This window comes from Ictidomys tridecemlineatus, chromosome 11 (genome assembly GCF_052094955.1).
Source record: "Ictidomys tridecemlineatus isolate mIctTri1 chromosome 11, mIctTri1.hap1, whole genome shotgun sequence".
In the NCBI taxonomy this organism is placed as follows: Eukaryota; Metazoa; Chordata; class Mammalia; order Rodentia; family Sciuridae; genus Ictidomys; species Ictidomys tridecemlineatus.
Window position 1 is genome coordinate 130530154 of NC_135487.1, and position 22270 is coordinate 130552423.

The 22270-nt window shown below is 43.0% G+C and overlaps 1 protein-coding gene and 1 long non-coding RNA gene across 3 annotated transcripts; one reads left to right on the forward strand and one right to left on the reverse strand.

Annotated features, from left to right (window-relative positions):
• Positions 1 to 5016: 5016 nt before the first annotated feature.
• On the forward strand, positions 5017 to 12899 carry Rfx5 (regulatory factor X5). Of its 2 annotated transcripts, none has more exons than XM_078027580.1 (11): positions 5017 to 5150; positions 5444 to 5544; positions 5837 to 5971; positions 6225 to 6258; positions 6765 to 6847; positions 7728 to 7847; positions 8016 to 8135; positions 8276 to 8357; positions 8640 to 8841; positions 9387 to 9535; positions 9698 to 12899. In XM_078027580.1, the coding sequence occupies exons 1-11, from the start codon at positions 5112 to 5114 to the stop codon at positions 10670 to 10672; spliced, it is 2040 nt and encodes a 679-aa protein (XP_077883706.1). In that variant the 5' UTR covers positions 5017 to 5111; the 3' UTR covers positions 10673 to 12899. The 2 variants fall into 2 exon arrangements, with proteins under 2 accessions (XP_077883706.1, XP_077883707.1); XM_078027581.1 differs by having other exon boundaries at positions 9435 to 9535.
• LOC144368521 (uncharacterized) lies at positions 5685 to 21988 on the reverse strand. Its single transcript, XR_013428289.1, has 2 exons — positions 21850 to 21988; positions 5685 to 18943 (listed from the first exon to the last, which is right to left on the reverse strand). It is a non-coding gene; the product is annotated as an uncharacterized LOC144368521 (long non-coding RNA).
• Between the last annotated feature and the right edge of the window lie 282 nt (positions 21989 to 22270).

Here is a 22270-nt window from a genome sequence, read left to right on the forward strand (position 1 = left end):
GAATCTGGAAAAGCCAGTTGCATCAGGCACCAGATCTTTTGAGGTCTACATTTTGCTTCAGAGACAACCTAGAGGAGTTGCCCCAAATCATAGGGACTCAACTTCAGGACACTGACACAATAGGCTCAGGAATATCAGGGGATACCCGAATTCCTGCAGGGATTTCTCATCTCTTCAGATGGGCCCAGTAAAATGAAAAGATCTCATATGTACAAATTTCCTTCTTTTTTCTTTTCTTTTTGTACTGAGGATTGAAGCCAGAGGGGCCTAACCCCTGAGCCACATCCCAGCCTTTTTCATATTTTATTTAGAGTTAGGATCTTGCTAAGTTGCTAAGTGCCTCACTAAGTTGCTGAGGTTGGCTTTGAACTTATGATCCTCCTGCCTCAGCCTCCCCAGCTGCTGGATTACAGGTATGCACCACCGCATCCAGCAAATTCTTTTTTCTCTTTTTTTTAATATTTATTATTATTATTATTATTATTATTATTATTTAGTTGGAGTGGGACACAATATCTTCATTTTATTTACTTTTATGTGGTGCTGAGGATCGAAACCAGGGCCTTGCACATGCTAGGTGAGTGCTCCACCGTTGAGCCACAACCCCAGCCCCAAATTATTTTTCTTAAAAATCTTTTACTAAGGAATTTGTGGGCTCCCACATTCTTTAAATATCTGGGTTGGCTCTAACCTGATCCAAAATTACACTCTGGTCTGATAAAGATCTTCTATGTGCTCTTTTACTAGGATAATTATTACCATGTCGTTTTTTTTAATTTGTTCTTTTTAGACCTACATGACAGTAGAGTATATTTTGACATATACATGCATAGATGACCATCGCATTTTTTTAAAAGTCTCTTTTTCTAAGCTCAAGGTTTTTCTGGTGAATTCACCTTTGGTCTTGCACCAAATAGTCCTGTTTTGTCTAACTGGAGTTGCTAGCCCTTTGTTTTTCCTGCTGTCTTTATTCAGAGACCAATTATTCAAGGGTTAACTCTCAAATACACTGGAAAAGGAAAGAGATCTTCTCCATTGAAGAGTCCTAAGGAGGAAGAAGGAACAGTGGTAACGGTGGGAGTGAATTTGCTACCATCTTTTTGATTTCAGTGTCCACCATGACTGATAGACTCTATTCCTAACATCTTCAACTGCTCAGGTCCTTCCCATGTCTGAGTCATACTGTAAAAATCTGTGACAGGCTCTATTTTAATTTCTAAGGGGTTAAATCTGACAATCTATATAGTTCAATATCTGCAGCTCTTTTGTCTCCAACCTGTAGGGATCTAATACTTGGGGAAAAAAAGCTATAAAATCTTCATTTTCTTTTGGTTTTTATGTATATGTGTACCCACCTAGTTATGTCTACATACACACTTATATCTATAAATCATATAAAGAAATGAGCACTCATAAATAAAGAATGGATCCAAATGCCTTTCAGTTCACATGACTTAAGTTGGTTAAATGGTTAAGAGTAAGGATGTCTTTAAAATTACTAAACAAGCTAGGATGTGGAGAAAAAGGAATATTTTTTATATTGTTGGTGGGATTGTAAATTAGAACAACCACCATGTAAATCAGTATGGTGGCTCCTTAAAAGACAAGGCATGGAACCACCACATGACCCAGCTGAACCACTCTTCAGCTTTTATCCTAAAGAATCCTAAAGTCATCATACTGTAGTGATACATGCATACCATGTTTACATCAGTACAATTCACAATAACCAACACAGGTGGACATCCACAGATGAATAGATAAAGAAAATGTGGTATGTATACACCATGGAGCTTTTTGTTTGTTTGGGGTACTGGGTATTAAACCCAGGGGCACTTGACCACTGAGTTCCATCCTCAGTCCTTTTTTAAATATTTTATTTAGAGACAGGGTCTTACTGAGTTGCTTAGGGCCTTGCTAAGTTGCTGAGGCTGGCTTTGAACTCCTGATCCTTCTGCCTCAGCCTCCCAAGCCTTGGGGACTACAGGCGTGTGCCATCATGCCTGGCTCCCCAAGAAGAAAAATGAAATTATGTCATTTGTAGGAAAATGGGTGGAACTAGAGACTACTATTTTAAGCGAAATAAGCCAAACTCTAAAGGTCAAGGATGTATGTTTTCTCTCCTATGTGGAAGCTATAGAGGGAAAAAGGAAAAGAAACATCTCTTCAAAGGCAGGTTCATAGAGGAAAGGGACCAGTGGTGGGAGGTAGGGAGGGAGGGAGGAAGTGCTGGGGATTTCAGCCAAATTATATTGTTATATCGTATGCATGTATCAATATGTAACAACAAATCCCATCATTATGTACAACTATAATGCATCAATTAAAAATGTGGAAAGAGAAAAAAAGTACTAACCCACACATTTCTCTATGTAGTCAAACAATCAATAGAGCGTTGGATTCTATGAAATGTTTAAAATGAAATACCTATTGCTTCTAGGATTTTTCTTCAGCAGGAAAAAGACTTAAAATGTTAAGTAGGTTTGTCGAATATCTTGATTTTCATGGGAATCCTAAATATAACAACTAAATGGGTAAATTAGATTTAACATAAATGGGATTCTCATAACTATATTTGTTAGAAGAGACACCTGATTAATGTGCAAAGTTATAATTCTGAAACATCAACAAGTACTATTGGCTTCTTGAATTCTGTAAGACAACATATATTGGGGTCTATTAATATATTTTTATAATTTGTTGGTAAATAGAAAAATAGTTTAAGAGTGTTCTGTTTCTGGGTCTTCACTAAAAAGCCAGGTGTTACTAAGAATTCAAATTCTAAGTTCTATAAATCCATTTGCAAACAGTACAAAAAGCTCCAGCTGTAAAGTACTGTAAAAAGCATGAAGTATTTTGTCTTATTAAAAAGGAGTAATTTGTCTAAGTTCAGAAGTTTCATAAGGATTTTTCAAAAGATAATTTTCATTGGTATTGGGGACTTAACCTAGGGGTACTTTACCACTGAACTACATCCTTAGCCCTTTCTGTTTTCTTTTGAGACAGGGCCTCCTCAGCCTCCTAAGTTGCTGAAGTTGACCTGGAACTTGCAATCTGATCCTCCAGTCTTCAGCCTCCCCAGTTGCTGGACTTACGGGCACACACTACCATACCTGACTCAAAAGGTAAATTTTTATAAATACTAGCAACTGGAAAAAGGGATGTATAAGAACTTTTTTTTTTTTTTTTTTTTAAAGAGAGAGTGAGAGAGGGGGACAGAGAGAGAGAGAATTTTAACATTTATTTATTTTTTCTTAGTTCTCGGGGGACACATCTTTGTTGGTATGTGGTGCTGAGGATCGAACCCGGGCCGCACGCATGCTAGGCGAGCGCGCTACCGCTTGAGCCACATCCCCAGCCCCTGTATAAGAACTTTATAAGCATGGGAATATATTTTCTTAAGAAAAATTGAAAGAAAAAAGAAATGTTTCAGGAAGAGAAAGTATTCTGTATGATAAAGTAATATTCCAAGAGCAGTAGGGCACTTGCCTGCCATGTGTGAGGCACTGGGTTCGATTCTCAGACCACATATAAATAAATGAAATAAACATCTACCAACCACTAAATAAACAAATAAAGTCCAAGATAAAAAGGAGAGGACAAGACAAAGGATGTAAACAAGTTAAAGAGTATTACCATGAGTTACAAAAGATCTATTAATGGTAAGTCTCAAAAAGTCTGTGTGATTAAGTTGGCTAGAAACAGCAGAGTCCATTAAAGTTATTTAAAGATGCTTTTAGTTTGTTTTTTGTTTTTTTGTTATCAGGGATTGAACCCTGAGCCACATCCCCAGCCTTTTTTATTTTGAGACAGGGTCTCTCTAAGATGCTTAGGACCTCGATAAGTTGTTGAGGCTGGTTTTGAACTCACAATCTTCCTGCATCAGCGGGTGGAATTACAGGCATGCACTATGATGCCTGGCTTTAAGATGCCCCCCCCTCCCGCCCCGCACTAAGGTCAATTTTTAATATCCTGACATAGAACAAAGTCTAATCATCTATGTTTAAAAACAACAGGTCTCATTAAAACAAAACCTTATAAATGGCTCTCTCTCAAAGCTACAAATAAATTATGATCCTGGACAGAGCACAACTGAAATACAGCCATTAAAACAACTTTTTAAAGGGACTGTTATTTGTCACCTGGGTTTCACCTTTTCTAAGAAATAAAACTTCTTTTTCCTTTATCTCAAAATTATGTCTTTATTATTAGATTAATATCAGGGGCACAGCAAAGACCAAGTTTTCGGCAACATTATTGTCGAGATTGCTGTGTCGAATCGTAGTTTTCGCTCTGGCTGACTGCACTCGCAGCTGCTCTGCTGGTGTTCTGCAGAAGTCGTGCGCTTCGCACCCAAGAGCCCAGACAGGCGCAGTCCAACAGCACGCAGCCGCCGCCCTGGGCGGACAGGCCACCGCGCCGACCGCCAGTGCGACGACCCTAACCAGGCAAAGGGGTGACTGTCAAGTCGTAGACGTTAAAGGCAGAGGCCGCGTTCCCGTTTCCATCGCCGTGGAACTGGCCTCCAGAGGTCTAGAAGGCCCGGAGTCCCCTTCCCGCTCCCCGGCTCGCATCCGCTCGGCGTGTGGGTGGCTCCTTTCCCACCTTACTACCACCCCTGATTTTCTGGTCATTCTGTCACCCCGTGATTGTCTTCCGGCAGCACTGACGATCAGCCGGAAAACACTGAGACGTGGGAGCAGAGGGCAGAAGAGGAAAAGGCTCCAGGGACGGCCGAACTCCAGGGCTTCCGTCCTGCGGTCCCTTTAAGAGAAGAACCTCTAGGGACCCGCAGTCCCAGCCGACCCCACTTTTAACCGAAACCTAACCCGGACTTCCCCCTCTGGACTCAAATCGGACCAACTTTGGATTTTCCCTCCCCGGATGGCCAATCAGACTCTGTTGCCAGGCAGACTAGGGGCGCCGCCGGTGCGGGCCGGCGCCGAGGCCCGGCGGCGGCCAATGAGCGGGCAGGCCGTCGGAGTATCCGGGCAGACGGCGGCCGGGAGCCATTCAGAAAAAGCGCAGCCGAGCAGCGCAGGCGCCCGCCGGCGGCCGAGCGCGGGGCCGGCGGAGTGAGGGCGGCCGCGAGGTAGTTTCTCTTCCTGCTGATGTTTTTTGTGGCGTGCGTTGAAGGCGGCCGCTCCGAGGTAGGGAGGGAGAAGGGAGTCGGGAGGAGAGCCAAGAAAAGCTCCCCCGCACGCGTCCGAGCCGGGACCCCTCCGTCCCCGGCTCCCCGCCGCCCGCCCGGAGTCCCGCGGCCCGGACCGCCGGGGCGGGAGGGAGGGGGCAGGGCGGGGGCGCCGGCGGGCTGTCGTGGGAGATGACGTAGGCCGCGCGGGCGCGGGGCGGCGGGAGCGGCGACACCGGGCTGGGAGCTGGCCGGCCTCTCCCCGCCCTAGCGAGGCCGGCCCGCGCGGCCCCGTGCTTTCTCACCTCGCAGGTAAGACGAGAAGTGAACTTTGTTTTGCGGTTGTTGTTGCCGTGTTTGAGGGGGACAAGGACAGCTCGGGACTCCAGAAGAAATGAACATTTCTTTCTAACGTGGGTTCCCCGCCCTCCTGTCTTTTCCCGGATGGTTTTCCAATTTTAGGAGTCTTAGAAAGGTGGGCAGAGAGGATGGAGATGGCAAAGATCTCTTTGGGTACAGAGGGCCCTGGTGAAGTAATGGAATAATTTCTGGATTTTGGAGACAGTTAGTGGCGAGAAAAAGATCACTGGGGAAATCTGGAGGCTCTTAGTTTTTCTTTCTGGGCAGAGATGAGGGCTGCCCTGGGATCTTCAGGGGAAGAGAAGGCCAGTGTGAGTTAAATCTTCATATCCTGTCCCTTCTCAGCTCTAGCCCTCATGCCAGGATGGCAGAAGATGAGCCTGATGCTAAGAGCCCCAAGACTGGGGCAAGGGCCCCACAAGGTGGTGCTGAGGCTGGGGAACCCACAACCCTTCTCCAGAGGATCCGAAGTACCATTTCGTAAGTACTCACTGCCATCTCCATATTCCATATCCTACTCCAGAGCAGGATAGATCCCTGTAGCACTTCACTTTCTTGGGAGATGAATTGCGTCTTCCCAGACAGGTGCCTCTGAGCAAGGCAAGATTTTTGGTCATTCTTGGTCCACAGCCTTTGAGCACCTGCCTGGTTTTTCAGGCCTTTACCCTCCCCAGCAGTCAAAGGGATGGGAAAACAGTGTGTGTGACCTCCAGCTTTCTTTTTTTCTCCACAGCAAGGCCGTACAGAACAAAGTAGAGGGAATCCTGGTAAGCATGTTGGGAAGAGAACAGCAGAGAGATGGCATTGGTGGGGGATGAAGATGGTGGGATGATATGGGTTTATGTCTACCTTGTCAGAAGATATTAGCTTCGCAACTTACTGCCAGTTTGATTTTGAGCATCTTACCTCATCTCTCTGTGACCCCTGTGTACATGTCCAGTAGAGATACCATCAGAGCTGATCCCCTCTGCTTTCTTCTCTCTGTGAGAGCCCATAGGGTTCCTTAGAGCACAGTGAGCACCCAGAAGCCTCCAACCTCAAAAATAATTTATTTTTTGGTGTTGGAAATCATCAAACCCTGGGTCTGGTGCCTGTGAGGCCAGTGCTACACTACTGAGCTATCTCCCTAGCCTCAAATCATTTCTAAGGTCCCTTCCTAGTCTTGATAATCTCTAAGTCAGCTGAATTCAGACTTTGTGGTAGGGATCAGGGGGTCCTACATTTCATTGTTCTTGGCCTTATTATTTCTCCTCTTTGTTCCCTCCTACTTCAGCAAGATGTTCAGAAATTCTCAGACAATGACAAGCTGTATCTCTACCTTCAGCTCCCCCCAGGTCCCAGCACTGGAGAAAAAAGGTAATCCTTGGTGGTAGTTTCAGATGTCAGAGGTTCTCATTCTCAAAGACAGTCTTGCTGAGAATGGCAAGCTGAGTTGGATTCATAGCTGTTGGCCTTGATCAAAAGGAAGGCCCCTGCCTTGGGTTTGGTTTCTCAGAGAACGGTGTTTCTGGATGAAGTAATTTGGTTCAACATCATTGAAGTGTTAGTCTGGGAAGAACTGTAACACTGAGCATGATGTCAGGTGGGTTCTCGTGAATTTAAAGAATGAGATACATGTAAAGGACAGTAGAATAGCAAGATTTATTTAAAGCAGAAAAAGCTCCTGAGATGCAGGAGGGGTCCCAAGGGAGGGTACAGCTCTACTGTCTTCTGTCTGGAGTTTTTTTTTTTTTTAGTTATAGATGACAGGATGCCTTATTTGTTTGTTTTTATGTGGTGCTAAGGATCAAACCCAGTGCCTCATACATGCTAGGCAAGTGCTCTGCCACTGAGCTACAGCCCAAGGCCTGCCTAGGGATTTTTAATGGACTTGATCTGTCCCTATAGGTGACTGGTAGGATTGCATGTAAATATAGGGTTCAGAAAGGGGCTAATCAACTCTATTTTGTCATCTTGAGCAAATCAGGAGAGAGTGATTTCTAAGCCTTTATTAGCATGAGGGTAGAGGTGAGGGTTTATTGGCATAAGAGGAAGTACTATAGAGAACATTTTGTGGTTGGTCATTGCTAGGGGTTGTTAAGGAACTAATCTCATGGCTAGGACCAGCTGGGGACAGAAGCTTAGTTTCCCAATCCCCTCTTCCTCCTTTTTTTCTCTAAGACCCTTTCCCTAGCTGCCTATGTATGGTCTATCTTCCTGGACAGTTGTTGAGATCTTGTTCCTTTTTCTTTTGCAGCTCAGAGCTAAGCCCACTCACCAATGAGGAGTACATGTATGCCTATCGGTGGATCCGCAACCACCTAGAAGAGCACACAGATACCTGTCTGCCAAAGCAGAGTGTTTATGATGCCTATCGGTGGGTGAAGGGGTGATGCCTGAGTTGGTAGGCACAGAACTAACCCCTACCCCTGGAGAGAACCCTGCCTTGATATAGCCTGACTTTTTTAAAAGAGTTGCCCACACATCCCTAGGAATCCTCTGTATCCTCCTTCTTTGAGTAACTTCCCATTCTGTACTCACTCAGGAAGTATTGTGAGAGTCTTGCCTGTTGCCGCCCACTCAGCACAGCCAACTTTGGCAAAATCATCAGAGAGATCTTCCCTAACATCAAAGCCCGAAGGCTTGGTGGCCGGGGTCAGTCTAAGTATCCTTGACTGGAGAGGATGGAGCTGGAGGACATGGGGAAGAAGACATAGGGTATGGGAAACCAGCAGTGGGAACAGCCTAACTTGCCTAAGGGGTTAGGAGAACCCCAAGTGTTGGCTACTCCTTAACTTGCATCAGGTACTGCTACAGTGGCATAAGAAGGAAGACCTTGGTATCTATGCCACCCCTGCCTGGACTGGACTTAAAGGGTTCTGAGAGTGTAAGTAACGGCCTTCCCCTCTTCTCTTCCCAGTAAAAGTCGGAGGTCTTTGGGACATGTTTTAAGGACTGACACAGCCTAGCTCATTGTACACATTGCTTCTGGGTGCCCTTTGGCTACCCTGAGACCAAAGTAGATGAAAAAGAGTTTGTGGGTTCTGGGGCAGGATGGGTAGAGGCTACTCCCAACCCCAGTCTATTTTCAGCTTTGGTCAATTAGTAGTGTCAGGAGGAAAGGTCCTTTAGTGTGGAATGTGATTGGGCATTTCCTTTCCCACCACAGCCAGAAATGGGTCCAGAAGTAACCCCCGCACCTCGGGATGAACTGGTAGAGGCAGCCTGTGCCCTAACCTGTGACTGGGCAGAGCGAATCCTAAAGCGGTCTTTCAGTTCCATCGTTGAAGTCGCCCGCTTCCTGCTACAGCAGCATCTCATCTCTGCCCGATCTGCACATGCCCACGTGCTTAAGGCCATGGGGCTTGGTGGTGTGTAGAACCTCTCTTACGTTTAGTACTTCTCTCATTTCTGAGAAACCCTCTGCCACGTTCCACTTCAAAGGCCTTCCCACATCCTAGAATAGACACACCTTGGAATTGCCTTCTATTCTTGGAGACTCTTTTTTGTTTTTTAAATTTATTTTTTAGGTGTAGATGGACACAACACAATGCGTTTTATTTTTATGTGGTGCTGAGGATCAAACCTGGGTCCTGCCCGTGCTAGGCGAGTGCTCTACCGCTGAGCCACAATCCCAGCCCATATTCTTGGAGACTCTTCTTCTTTTTTTGTTTTTCTTTTTGGTACTGGGCATTGAACCCTGGGGTGCTTTACCACTGAGCTACATCCCCATCCCTTTTTTATTTTGAGAAAGTGGGTTTAATAGCCTTAGCCTCCCCATCGCTGGGATTAGAAGCACGTGCCACCGTGCCTGGCTTCCTGGACACCGTTCCAAGACATGCTTTAGATATCCTGCTTTTCCCGTCTGTCCCTGGCAGTTAAGCAGTTAGAATCTTCTCGTTTCTTCATTCCTCAGTACCCTCCTTCACCCTCACTTTATCATCTTTTCTGGGCACCTCTGCAGAAGAGGATGAACATGCCCCTCGGGAACGGTCATCTAAATCCAAGAATGGAGTAGAGAACCTGGAGGGGGGAGCCCATAAGAAACCAGAGAAACTGGCCCAGGTAAGGAGGTCTTGTCCCTGACTTGCTACCCTGGGCTGGGGGTTTAGCATAAGTATATCCTTTTCCCAGTGGGTCCCCAACTTTTCCACCTCTGGTTTCTCCAGTGCCTACATTTCCTCCAGTATCAGTCTTCACACCTTACTGTGGTCTTCTGCTTTTTAGTCTCCAAAGGAGTTGGAAACCCGGGCTGGGCCCAGCCCTCCAGCACGTGGAGAGCGCAAGAAGAGCGTAATTGAGAGCTCTGCACCATCAGCCAGTAACCCGCAGGTCAATGCCCTAGTGGCCCGGCTGCCTTTGCTCCTTCCCAGGGCCCCTCCCTCACTTGTTCCACCAATCCGAGTTTCCTCACCCATCCTGGCCCCCAAGCTTTCTTCAGGCACCCTACTGCCCCTGCCCAGTAGGGCTGGGGGACCCCAGGCAGCTGTGCCTATCATTAACATGATCTTACCAACAGTTCCTGCTCTGCCTGGACCTGGGCCAGGGCGAGCTTCACCTGGGGGACTCACTCATCCCAGGGGCACAGAGAACAAGGAGGTAGGCATAGGTGGTGACCCAGGACTCCATGATAAGGGTGTCAAGAGGACAGCTGAAGTACCTGTGAGTGAGGCCAGTGGACAGGACACACCAGCTAAAGCAGCAAAGCAGGATACAGAGGATATAGCAAGTGATGCCAAAAGAAAACGGGGGCGTCCTCGAAAAAAGTCAGGTGGAAGTGGGGACAGAAATTCCACCCCCGAGAAGTCAGCAGCTGCCATGGACTCTGCCCAGTCCTCGAGGTTACCATGGGAGACATGGGGCTCAGGAGGGGAAAGCAACTCAGCTGGAGGATCAGAGAGGCCAGGGCCAGGGGTAGAGGCTGAGCAGGGAACAATGTTTGCCCAAGCTCAGGAAGATGGTGCCGTTTCCAAAGGAGGAAGGGGCCCCAGTTCCCGGCAAGCCAAAGACGTAGAAGATAAAATTCCTCTTGTCACCTCAAAAGTGAGTGTCATCAAGGGCAGTAGAAGCCAAAAGGAGGCTCTTCAGTTGGTAAAGGGAGAGATAGATGCGGCAGCACAGGGTAATAAAGTCTTAAAGGGGCATGTGCATCAAAGTTCTTTAACCCATGAGTGTAAAGACCCAGAAGCAACACCCCCATGATACTGTGGAGAAGAGTGTCTGTTGTCCATATATTAACTCTGCCTGCCTGCCTGGTAGAAGCCCTTCTTCACTGCACTTGCTTCTCATTTGCTATTCTTTGCCTAAGGTAGTCATTCTCCTCTGTAAGGACAACTGAGTCGCCCAGTCTTACAGAGTGCCTGGTGGCTGCCTCTAACCTTTCCAGCTTAATACCTTGGCTTTAGTGTAACCAATAAATCTGTAATGACCTTACCTGAATCCCTGTGCTCTCCTGTGGGAACACAGGGATGGGTAAGTATGATGGATATATAGGTTAGAGATTTTCTGGTTTTCAATATAAAAAAACCTAACTCAAACTGGCTTAAGAAAAAAGAATTGCTGGGTGTGGTGGTGCATACCTGTAATCTCACTACTTGGGAGGCTGAGGCGGGAGGATTACCAGTTTGAGGCCAGCCTAGGCAACTAGATCAGGCAATTTAGGGAGACCATGTCTCAGAATAAAGGTATAGGCAGAAAAAAGTGACAGAGACACTTGGGGGTGAGGGTTGGTGGGTAGAGAAAGTAAAAAGGATTTACTGTGTATAACTGGAAAATCCAGAGGTAGTGCCAGATCCAGTGAAGCTTGATCTGGTTGCTCAGTATGTCTCTAAATATCTGATTGGTTTTTAATCTCACTGCTCAGCCTAATGTAAAATCATCTTAAGTCTGGGCTACCTCATAGCTACCAGCACTCCTAGGATTATGTTTACTCATTTATGTCTAGCCAGAAAGAGAAGGTATCATTGTGCCTGAAAATCCTGAAGATTGATTCTGATTAGTCCAGCCTGGGTCAACATCCACCCCTCAGTGTGGCCAGTAGGATGATACATTAAGTTGCTTATTCTATACCATGGACCATACCATTGGGGAAAAGGGTGGTGGAATCAGAGTCCCCACATGGAGACTGGGCAAGGGGAGTTGCTAGGAGGCAGCTGACACCCAACTACAACTACAAAGTGCATGTGGTCTTGCCTTGCTGGGCTAAGACCAGCTAGGGCTGCTTCCTTTCTCAGTCTTGTATTTCCCTTCCTGTAACTTTAACTTCTTTCTTCTTGTGCCAGTCTCAGAAGGAAGGAGAGGGAATTCATTCTTTAGGGACTCTTCTCAGTCTTACTTAGATGGCACCATCTTTTTTTCCACCTATGGAGCTCTTTCCATTTCCTGTTTGAACTTTCTCCTCATTTTTGCTTCCCTGTCTCCTTACTGACACTTTCACCAACTAGAGTGAAAGATTTACTTCCTAGTCATTTCTCTAAATTCATTCTGCGTCCACCAGGTGTCAGTCTCTTATACATAATCAGGACTGACTTGGCAAGACTGGGGTTTAGGCTAGAGGTGTGGAAGGACGTTCTGCATGTCTGGGAGCACTAAAGGAAGGAGTTCCAGACCTTCCGCCTGTGTCCCTGGGAAAAGCAGTAAACCAACTCCTTTGTTCTCTACATAGGGTAGCTTTGGTCAGGGAATCTTGGTTCTTCCCAAGAAATATGGATTTGTTTCAGGGAGATACTCATTTGCCCATTTGTTTCCATCACAGCAGATTTTTTAAAAAAATATGTAATATTTGATATATAAAGAATATATGTAACATGAGTAAATTATGAAATATAATAATAAAATGAGTAACTATGATCCTGTACTCGATTCACACATTTAAAATACCATTGAGTTTTTGATCCTCCCGATCTTGTCCCCCTTTAGAGGTGAACACTGTCCTTAATTTTGTGTTTATTAATTAATTGTTTTATATATATATGTTTTAACCACATGTATACTTTAAAAGTATATTGTTTAGTTTTGCTTGTCTTTTAGCTTTACAAAAATGTTACTCTACTACTACCTTGATGTTTGCCTTTTTGCACTTACCATTGTTTCTGAGATTCATCCATGTTGTAATAGCTGCGATTAACCCATTTTCATCTGTATAATATTACGTCAAGAGCATAAACTACAAATTCTTCACCATTCACCTCTCAATGCATATTTGGGCTGTTTCCAGATTTTTGCTATTATGACAATGCTGCTATGAACATTCTTGTACATGTTAGTGCCTTTGTTTTTAGCAAGATTTCTAAAAAGGTTTCTAAGATGGACCTTTTGATGGTACACCTTTTGAGCTGGAAATTTTCCCTCGTTTTATTCTCTGGATGAGTTTATATCAGAATGAAATGAACTGTTCTTGAATGTTTGGTAAAACTCACCTATAAAGCCACCTTAGCCTGGTGTTTTTTTGTGGGAATAATTTTAACTATTGGTTCAAATTCTTCATTAACATAATTAGACTATGTAGGCTTTCTGTTTCTTCTTGAGTCAGTTTAGGCCAAGTGTTTCCCTAGAATTTTTGCAGTTCATATCTTTTCTTCCTCTTATTTTCTCACATGATGTACTTTTTCTTTTCTTTTTTTTTATATTTATTTTTTAGTTGGACACAATATATTTATTTTTATGTGGTGCTGCGGATCGAACCCAGGGTGCGCACCTGCTAGGCGAGCGCTCTACCACTGAGCCACCCCAGCCCACACCATATATTTTTTTCTATTTGTTTTTTTCTGCTCCTGGGTAGTTCATATCTTCCTTTTCATTTCTTCTGTTTACTTGCACCTCTTTTTTTCTCTTGATCAGTTGTGCCAGAAATTTGTATATTTTATTTTTTTGGTACCAGGGATTAAACCCAAGGACACTTAACCACTGAGCCACATCCCCAGCCTGTTTTATTTTTATTTACACAGAGCCTCCCTAAGTTACCCAGGCTGGCCTTGAACCTGAAATCCTGCCTCAGCCTCCTGAGTAGCTGGCATTACAGGCCTGTGCTACTACACATCCAGTTGAGCTTCTCTCGTGTGTTTTCTGTTTCCTTCATAACTGCTCATATATTTATTTTCTTCTGCTTTCCTAAGGTTTTAATTTTATGTTCTTTTACTTAAGTAATTTTAAGACTCTTCTCTACATCCTATATTTTTTTGTATTATACAGTATTTTGATTATTATTTAGTTCTAAAGGTATTTAAATTAGCTTTGCCACTTTTTTGATTCATGACTTTTGTGGGCTGGAGGATACTGGGGATCAGACCCAAGGCCTTGTACGTGCTAGGCAAGTGTTCTGCTACTGAGTTAGGCCCCCAACTCCTCACAAATTATTTAGAAATGTTTTGTAAATTTCCAAGTATCTGGACACTTAAAATTTTATTTTTAATACCAATTTTCAACTAATAATTTGTATTCAGAAAATGTAGTGTGCAGTGTGTCTGCTACCCCCCACCCCCATTCCCAGTGCTAGGGATTGAATCAAGGGCCTCATGGATGTTGGACAAACACTGTATCATTGACCTATATCCCCAGCCCTTTTTATTTTGTTTATTTTTAAAATTTTATGAATTTATTTTATTTTTGTGATCCTAGAGATAGAGCCCAGGGGTGCTTTATACCTGAGCTCTATCCCCAGCCTTTATTTTTGGTGGTAGTGGTAAACAGGGATTGAACTCATGGGCACTCAATCACTGAGCCTCATCCCCAGCCCTATTTTGTATTTTATTTAGGTTTTTTATTTGTATTTTATTTAGCAACTCTCACTGAGTTGCTTAGCACCTCACCATTGCTGAGGCTGTCTTTGAAATACTGATCCTCTTGTCTCAGCCTCCTGAGCCACTGGGACTACCTGGCCCAGCCCTTTTTTGAGAATTTCCCTAAATTGCCAAACTTGCCTCCAACATACAATCCTCTACTCTCATTTTCCCAAGATTCTGGAATTACAGGAGTACACCACCACACCCTGCTCTGCTACCAATTCTCTGAAATTTGATGGGATTATTTAATGTTCTGCAACTACTTTTTCCATTCCTAGCCCTCTTTTACTTTTTATTTTGAGACAGGATCTCGCTAAATTTCAAAGGCTGGCCTTGAACATGTGACCCTCCTGCTTCAACCTCCCTTGCTAGGATTACAGTCATGCACCACTCAACAGTCTTCTCTAACTTATTTTAGATGTCTGAATCTCTTTCGTTGTTTTCTCATCAGAAAAAAAAAACTACTCTTGGTAGCTTGTTTCCTTGTATATTTTGTATTTGGGGGTTTAGAACTCATTTCGTTAAACTTTATGGAAATCCTAAGGGTCTAAATTGAGGTTACTTTCCTCCAGAGGGGAATGTACATTTGCTTGTCAGGAACCAAGCGATGTTCTTGATCTGGGACTATGTTAGCCCCTTCAAGAGTCCAGATTTAGTGGGATAGTGCATGTAGCTCAGTAGTTGAGGTTTGCCTACAATGTGTGAAGCCATGGGTTTGAGTGGGGAGGGAGTCCAGGTTTAATTAAAAAGTCCCAGATTTTTCACACCTGCCTGGACTAGACCCAAGATTTAGACTCCGTTCACAATGCTGACTTTGGCACTTGTCCCCAGATTAAATCTATTTCTGCAAGTTGCTCATCCTTAATATGATAGTTTATAACTTAAAGTTATATATTTTTTTCTCCTCCTTTCCCCCCCATCCTCCCTTCCTTCCTTTTTGCCTTTTATTTTAAGATGGTGCCTCCTTCTTTCACCCAAGTTGGCCTTAAACTCCTGGATTCAAGTGATCCTTCTGCCTCAGCCTCACAAGTAGTTGGAACAACAGGTGTGTGCCACACCTGGCTACTTTACTGCCTTAGTTTCTAATAAACTCAGCAATGTGCTAAAAAATATGAAATTGCTGTAATTTATCTAGAATCTAGTTGTAGTTTAATGGGAAAGTGCTTTCTTTTATCCATGCTGCCAAAAGCAGGAATCCATTAATGTGGTTTTAATTAGGCACTTGTTAAAAGTTGTTTTCCTCCTGGGAATGGTGGCACACACCTGTAATCCCAGAGGCTCCAGAGGCTGAAGCAGGAGGATTGTGATTTCAAAGCCAGCCTCAGTTTAGCAAGGCCCCAAGCAATTCAGTGAGATTCTGTCTCTAAATAAAATACAAAAAAGGGCTGTGGCTCAGTGGTTTAGTGCCCTTTGGTTTAATTCCTAGTCCCCCAAAAAAAAGTAAAAAAGAAGAGGGCATTCCAGGAAAAACAAGGTTGTAGAGATGTGGCGTGGTGGTGCAGAATAGTAATAAACATCTCAACCAGAAAATATGTACATTAACAACAGTAAGAAATAAACTAGAGTCCAGGAGCAGTGGTATGTCAGGAGGCTGAGGTAGAACTGCAAGTTTAAGACTAGCCTCAGCAACTTAGCAAGACCTTGTCTCAAAAAATAAAAAGGACTCGGATGTAGCTCTGGTAAAGTGCCCCTGTGTTCAATCCCCAATACCTAAAAAGAAAAGAAAAACTATAGGCTGAGGACACAGCTTACTGTCAGACTGCTTGTCTCACATGCCTGAGACCCTATGCTCACTCTTCAGCACTACGATATATAAATGGGTAAGCAAACTAGAAGAGGAACACAGACCATTATCAATCATCTAGTTTTTAATATTTTTTAAGTTATTGAGGGATATAATACCTTTATTTATTTGTTTCTTATGTGGTGCTGAGGATCAAACCCAGTGACTCACACATGCTAGGTGAACACTCTACCACTGAGCCACAGTCCTGGCCCTATCTGTTGATTGAAAAAATAAATGAATGAAAGGCATGAAGTTTGAGAATATTAGAGAATAGGGAACTGGAGTCTAAGGAACTAGTCAGGCAGCTACTGCCGTGATCCTTATGGGAAATGACTGACCCAGGCAGCTGACAGATTACAGGTGATAGGCATATGGAAAAATAAACCATTGGTACTAGGATAGAAGCATCCAAGGAAATATTGTCCTTACCAAGATGTAGGTTGGAGATGTATCCGTTCACTAGGATACCAGGCTACTGGATGATTTTTAGATTTGCATGAGTGTTTTGGGATTTAAGAGTAGCTTCATCTATACTGTTTTTAAAATGTAACAAAACAAGTTGTTATTCTATAGTTCAAGCAATCTTCAATTTTTAGATGAAGGGCCGAACTTAGATTTGGGGAAGTATATATACTGCTTCTACTCTACCATTCCTAACACTCCCTTTAGCAACAATTCTCTGTTTCCCCACTCCCATTATTCCCTGCCCTCCATGTCTTTTTTTCATTTTAATGTTACCATAAAATAAAATTTAATAAAGTAATATTGCTATTAAATTAAGACAAACTCTATAGGCCTAGTCTATGACCTCAAATAAATGAATCTATTTATGTGGTTAACAATCTGCTTTCTTTAGAAACTAAAGCAAATGTTGCATCCACAAAGCATACTAAATGGGGGAATTAATGTCATTATACATTTGTCTATAAGTGTTTTTCTCATAGTTGGTTCCTCAGTAAACCTACATCATCTGCTAATTTCATCCTATGAGAGAAAACTAAACATTTTATACATACAGATGGACAGATAAATCTCACAATATTTCTTATATACTCATAAGGGAGCACTTGCCTAGAAAACGCAAAATCCTGGGTTGAACCCAACACCACAAAAAAAAAAAAAAAGGAGAAGAAATGCTCATAGGGAGACATTCATTCACTGGAAAGATGAATTAGGTTCATATCTTAGCTTTTCTGATTAACATATGATTTGGTGGGGGGAGGTGTTTACGGGGATTGAACTCGGGGGTGCTTGACCATTGAGCCACATCCCCAGCTCTATTTTGGTATTTTATTTAAGAGACAGGGTCTCACTGAGTTGCTTAGTGCCTTGCTAAAAATTGCTGAGGCTGGCTTTGATCCTCCTGTGTCAGCCTCCCAAGCCCCTAGGATTATAGGTGTGTTTCACCGTGCCCATTTATTTAGCCCAGTTTTTTCAAACTGTAGATTGAAATCCATTAATAGGTTGTAAAATCTGTTTAGCAGAATGCAAAACAATTTTTTTAAAAGTGAAATAAAATTGAATCAAAATATCAAGAGTGTATTGCAATACAGTCAATATTGTTTCATGAAACTTATTTTAGCTAAGTTATGCTTATGTGTTCTTTAGTGGTCATGATAAATAAAATGCATTTATTTTGGAATGAAGTAGAACAATTTTTAAAAGCAATGACTTAAATCATTCTGAAGCTCAGTTCCCATAATATGAAATACAGTCTCTTTCACGGGGGTTATAGTGAGGTATAAATGAGGTAATGTTTGTGTTCATACATAATTATTGCTCAAAAAATAACTGTTAGCTGCTTTTACATTTCTCAGGGAAGAAAAGCCCATAATATCTATGATTCAGGAAAGAAATTAACTCTTCCTAAAAAAATATTAAGCCACAAGGGTATTTGAGACGTTAAGTGGAACTATGTTATGACATAGGTCCTCTATTTTTATGAACTTTTTAACAATAAGCCTACTTCTTTCCCCTATTTGATGAAATTTAAACAAGACCAATAAATGTCATTGTCTTGCCCTGTTGATACTTTCCTGCACTCCCCAAAACCAAGTGTACCACACATGCATATTTTCCCACCAAGGCAAGAGGCTTCAAATGTATACACAACATTGTGGGTCCTTTATAACCACCTGTCATCCATGTACCACCATTCACACCTAAAATGGCTCCCTGGGATCTCAGAGGCGATTTTTTTTTTTTTAATCAAAAGAGAATTAAAAGAAGAAAAAAAAAAGGTTCTGCCTACCACGGTGGCACACATCTAGGATCCCAGTAACTTGGGAAGCTGAGGTAGGAAGATTATAATTTTGAGGCCAGCCTCAGCAACTTAATGATGCCCTAAGCAACTCAGACACTGTCTCAAAAATAAAAAATAAAGAAAATAAAGATAGATGTGGCACATGCCTGTAATCCCAGCAACCCAGGAGGCTGAGACAGGAGGATTGCGAGTTCAAAGCCAGCCTCAACAACTTAGTAAGGCCCTAAGCAACTTAGCAAGACCCTGTCTCAAAATAAAATATACAAAATCCAGCTGGGGTGTTGCCCAGTGCTTAAGTGCCCCTGGGTTCAATCCCCAGTTCCAAAAATAAATAATAAAAAGTATTGGGGATGTAGCTTAGTAGTTAAGTACCAGGTTCAATCCCCAATAACCCTCACCCCTCAAAAAGAAAGGTTCAGTGGGATGGGGAATTTTAAAGAATCTGAAATTTTTTTTAAGAGAATTTTAAAATATTTTTTATTTTTTAGTTTTCGGTGGACACAACATCTTTATTTTTATGTGGTGCTGAGGATCGAACCCAGCGCCCTGCGTAGGCCAGGTGAGCAAGCTACCGCTTGAGCCACATCCCCAGCCCTGAAAACTTTTATACTTTAAAATTTTTTAATATTTAGTTGTTGATGAGCCTTTAATTAATTTTTTTTTTAAAGAGAGAGTGAGAGAGGAGAGAGAGAGAGAGAGAGAGAGAGAGAGAGAGAGAGAGAATTTTTTAATATTTATTTTTTAGTTCTCGGCGGACACAACATCTTTGTTGGTATGTGGTGCTGAGGCTCGAACCCGGGCCGCACGCATGCCAGGCGAGTGCGCTACCGCTTGAGCCACATCCCCAGCCCTTAATTTATTTTTATGTGGTGCTGAGAATTGAACCCAGTGTCTCACACATGCCAGGCAAGCGCTCTATCGCTGAACCACAACCCAGCCCCTAATATGTATTTTTAAAAAGTTTTACTAACCAGGTGTGGTGGTTGCATCTGTAGTCCTAGCATTCTGGAGGCTGAGGGGGAAGGATCATTAGAGCCCAGGAGTTTAATACCAGCATGGGCAAGATAACCAGACTCCATCACAAACACATACACACAGCCCCCAAATAAAAAGCCCAATACCCAATATTTTTAATTTATTAACTCACCTTAAATAACTATATTTCCCCAAGCATTAAAATAATAGCCTTGTTTTACAATTGTAGAAATCTTTTTAATACTGACTGGACTGCCATATCTGCTTCTACATTCAACCTGGTGCTATATCAACAAATATGAACTTTTTTCCTGTGTTATAAACTAGGATACAGCCAGAATTCAAAGATGAATCCTTTCCTGCTTTGAGGAGTTCACATTAGAAGGGACTAATAGAAATAGGGCTGGGGGCTGGGAATGTGGCTCAAGCAGTAGCATGCTTGCATGGCATGTGTGGGGTGCTGGGTTGGATCCTCAGCACCACATAAAAATAAAATAAAGATGTTGTGTCCACCAAAAACTAAAAATAAATATTAAAAAATTCTCTCTTAAAAAAAAAAAAGAAAAAGAAACAGGGCTGGGGTGTATATAGAGCTCAGTGGTGAAATAGGTGGTTAGCTTGCAGATAAGGCCCTCGGTTCAATCCCTAGCACCAAAAAAAAAGAAAAAAAAAAAAAAAAGAAAGAAAGAAAAGAAAATTATAGAAGCAGAGAGTGACCCAAAAAATAACTACAGAAAAAAAGTCATTGAAAGGCTGGGGTTGTGGCTCAGTGGCAGAGTGCTTGCCTCACACATGTGAGGCATTGGGTTCAATCCTCAGCACCACATAAAAATAAACAAAGATACTGTATCCGTGAATAACACTATAAGTTTTTTTAAAAGGCATAAAGAGGAATTAATAAATAGACACACAGAAATTTACACATATGAGCCCAGCTGTAAACAGAAAACTGAAATATTCCCTCCTTTAAGTACTGTTGTATATGTGAGAAAGTGGAGTGGTCTCACTTGATTAAGAAAAGACTTGCAACTGACTGTAGGTATGAAAAAGTTTCTTTTTAAGTAGTTTATTCTTAAGTTTGAACAAAGCTATTCCTCGAATCTTGTTTTTTTATCACTGGAAAAATTTAAAAACTTTCTATTTAGAGGGCTGCCACATCTACTTCTACAATGTTTCAAAAGCCTGGTCTTGACGCCCTTTGGAACCCTATCCCTTGAGGGAATGTGCGACATTTAAACTCTAAGCTAATACAGGGTCATCACCTCTTACATGACAGTTGGTTGGAAGCTGCCCAAGAGCTGCTGGCCCTGACAAGTGGACTGGTGATCCCCACCCCAAACCAGTGGTAACAAATTTAAACTATCTTTGGCACTCCTGATCTCTCTCTCTCATCTTTCATTATTGTACTACTGCTTTAACCTAGCTTATCTCTTGCCCTGTCTCCATGATTTGAGCAAATTCCAGTTTCTATTCCTCAACACATTATTTTTTGGTCTTTCAAATTCCCTCTCCCCTTTTAATTTTTAAAATTGTTGAATTTTAAAAATTTATGTTTTATTTATTTATTTGTGAACCTGGATGCTCAACAATTGAGCTACATCCCCCATCCTTTTTATTTCTTATTTTGAGATAGGGTGTCAAAAGTTGTTCAGGCTGGACAACTCGAAATCTTCCCACCTCAGCCTACTGAGAGTTGTTGGGATTACAAATATGCACCTTTTTTATTCTGCTGGATCATACCCAAATCTATTCTAAGACCTTGCTTACAAATATCTCTAAGAAGACTTCCATTCATTCACTCACCATATACAGTGTAGCTGGATTCTTCATATCAATTTAACCATACTCTGCCATGTTCCTTCAACAATTAAGTACCCATTTTTTCTGTTTTGTACATACTGTATACTTTACCCAGGCTACTCAAGCTATTACTCTTTATTTTGCCTCCCAATTAAACACTTTTCTTTCATCATCTTTCCTGCGTTATTGGCCCAATAATAGTAATATAGTACTACATAATAATCTGGACTCTCTTGACCCACACGAAATCCTGTAAGGTGTTAGTATTACTGCATACACCTTGCAGACACAGAAACTAAGTTCAGCTGGGCACAGGTGGCGCCTGCCTAGTGTCAGCTATGAGAGGCTGCAGAATTGCTTAGTCCAGAAATTCCGAACCAGTGTGGGCAACACAGTGAGAAGAGAAAAGGGGAAGAAGAATGGGAAGGGGGAGGGAATGAAATTTAGGGAAGGGAAGAGGGAAGGAGGGAGAGAGGACAGAAACTAAGGTCCAAAGAGGTTACATCAGTTATCCCAAAACCAACAGCAAGGGTGAGGGCATCCAAGATCCCAGCTCAAATAGCTATGCTCGATGCAGAATTGACTAATTAATTAATACCCTATGAGGGGTGCTGGATGTTAAGTAAAGTCCTAGAAAAGGAAAGGGAGCTTCCGAGGAGAAGGCGGGCTCTCAGTCAACCCTGCTAACCGACAAACCGCCACCGGGGCCGGCTTTGGAGATTTGTTCGGTCTCGGGAAAAGGTGTGTGTTCTCAAGTCTTGGCCATCTCACTCACCTCTCCCAGCCCGGCTCTGTTCAGACCTCTCCGTGGAGGGGTCTGCGCCTGGATGCGGAGGCCAGAGGCTGCCCAGGTAGAGGGTGACCTCGCAGCAGAACGGCAGCCTCGAGTCGGCCGCTAACGGCGAAAGACTGACGCGGTTGGAGCGCGCCATTCCGGAAGCGACAGGGGCATAAAGTTGGCGTCGTCCTTAAAGATGAGTATGAAAAGGGTGGTGAGGGCGACTGTCTTCCTCGGGGCCTCGCTCTCTTCTCTCCCTGAGGCCCCCACAGCATTCCTTCCGCCGTCTGATTTACTAAGACAGTCCTGCGCGACTGGGGAGGGGAAAGTCACTGACTGCAATGACGCTAACTCGGCGGCTGACTCAAAGGGCTCATTTGCATACAATTTGCATGTTAATATACTTATAGAAGTACCC

What these genes read in the sequence shown, in the direction of transcription:
- Rfx5 (XM_078027580.1), top strand. Translation starts at nt 5,112, where the DNA reads ATGTTTTTTGTGGCGTGCGTTGAAGGCGGCCGCTCCGAG. An exon ending in AGTGTTTATGATGCCTATCG is followed by an intron (nt 7,848 to 8,015) that starts GTGGGTGAAGGG and finishes GTACTCACTCAG; the next exon opens with GAAGTATTGTGAGAGTCTTG. An exon ending in TAAGGCCATGGGGCTTGGTG is followed by an intron (nt 8,842 to 9,386) that starts GTGTGTAGAACC and finishes TTCATTCCTCAG; the next exon opens with TACCCTCCTTCACCCTCACT.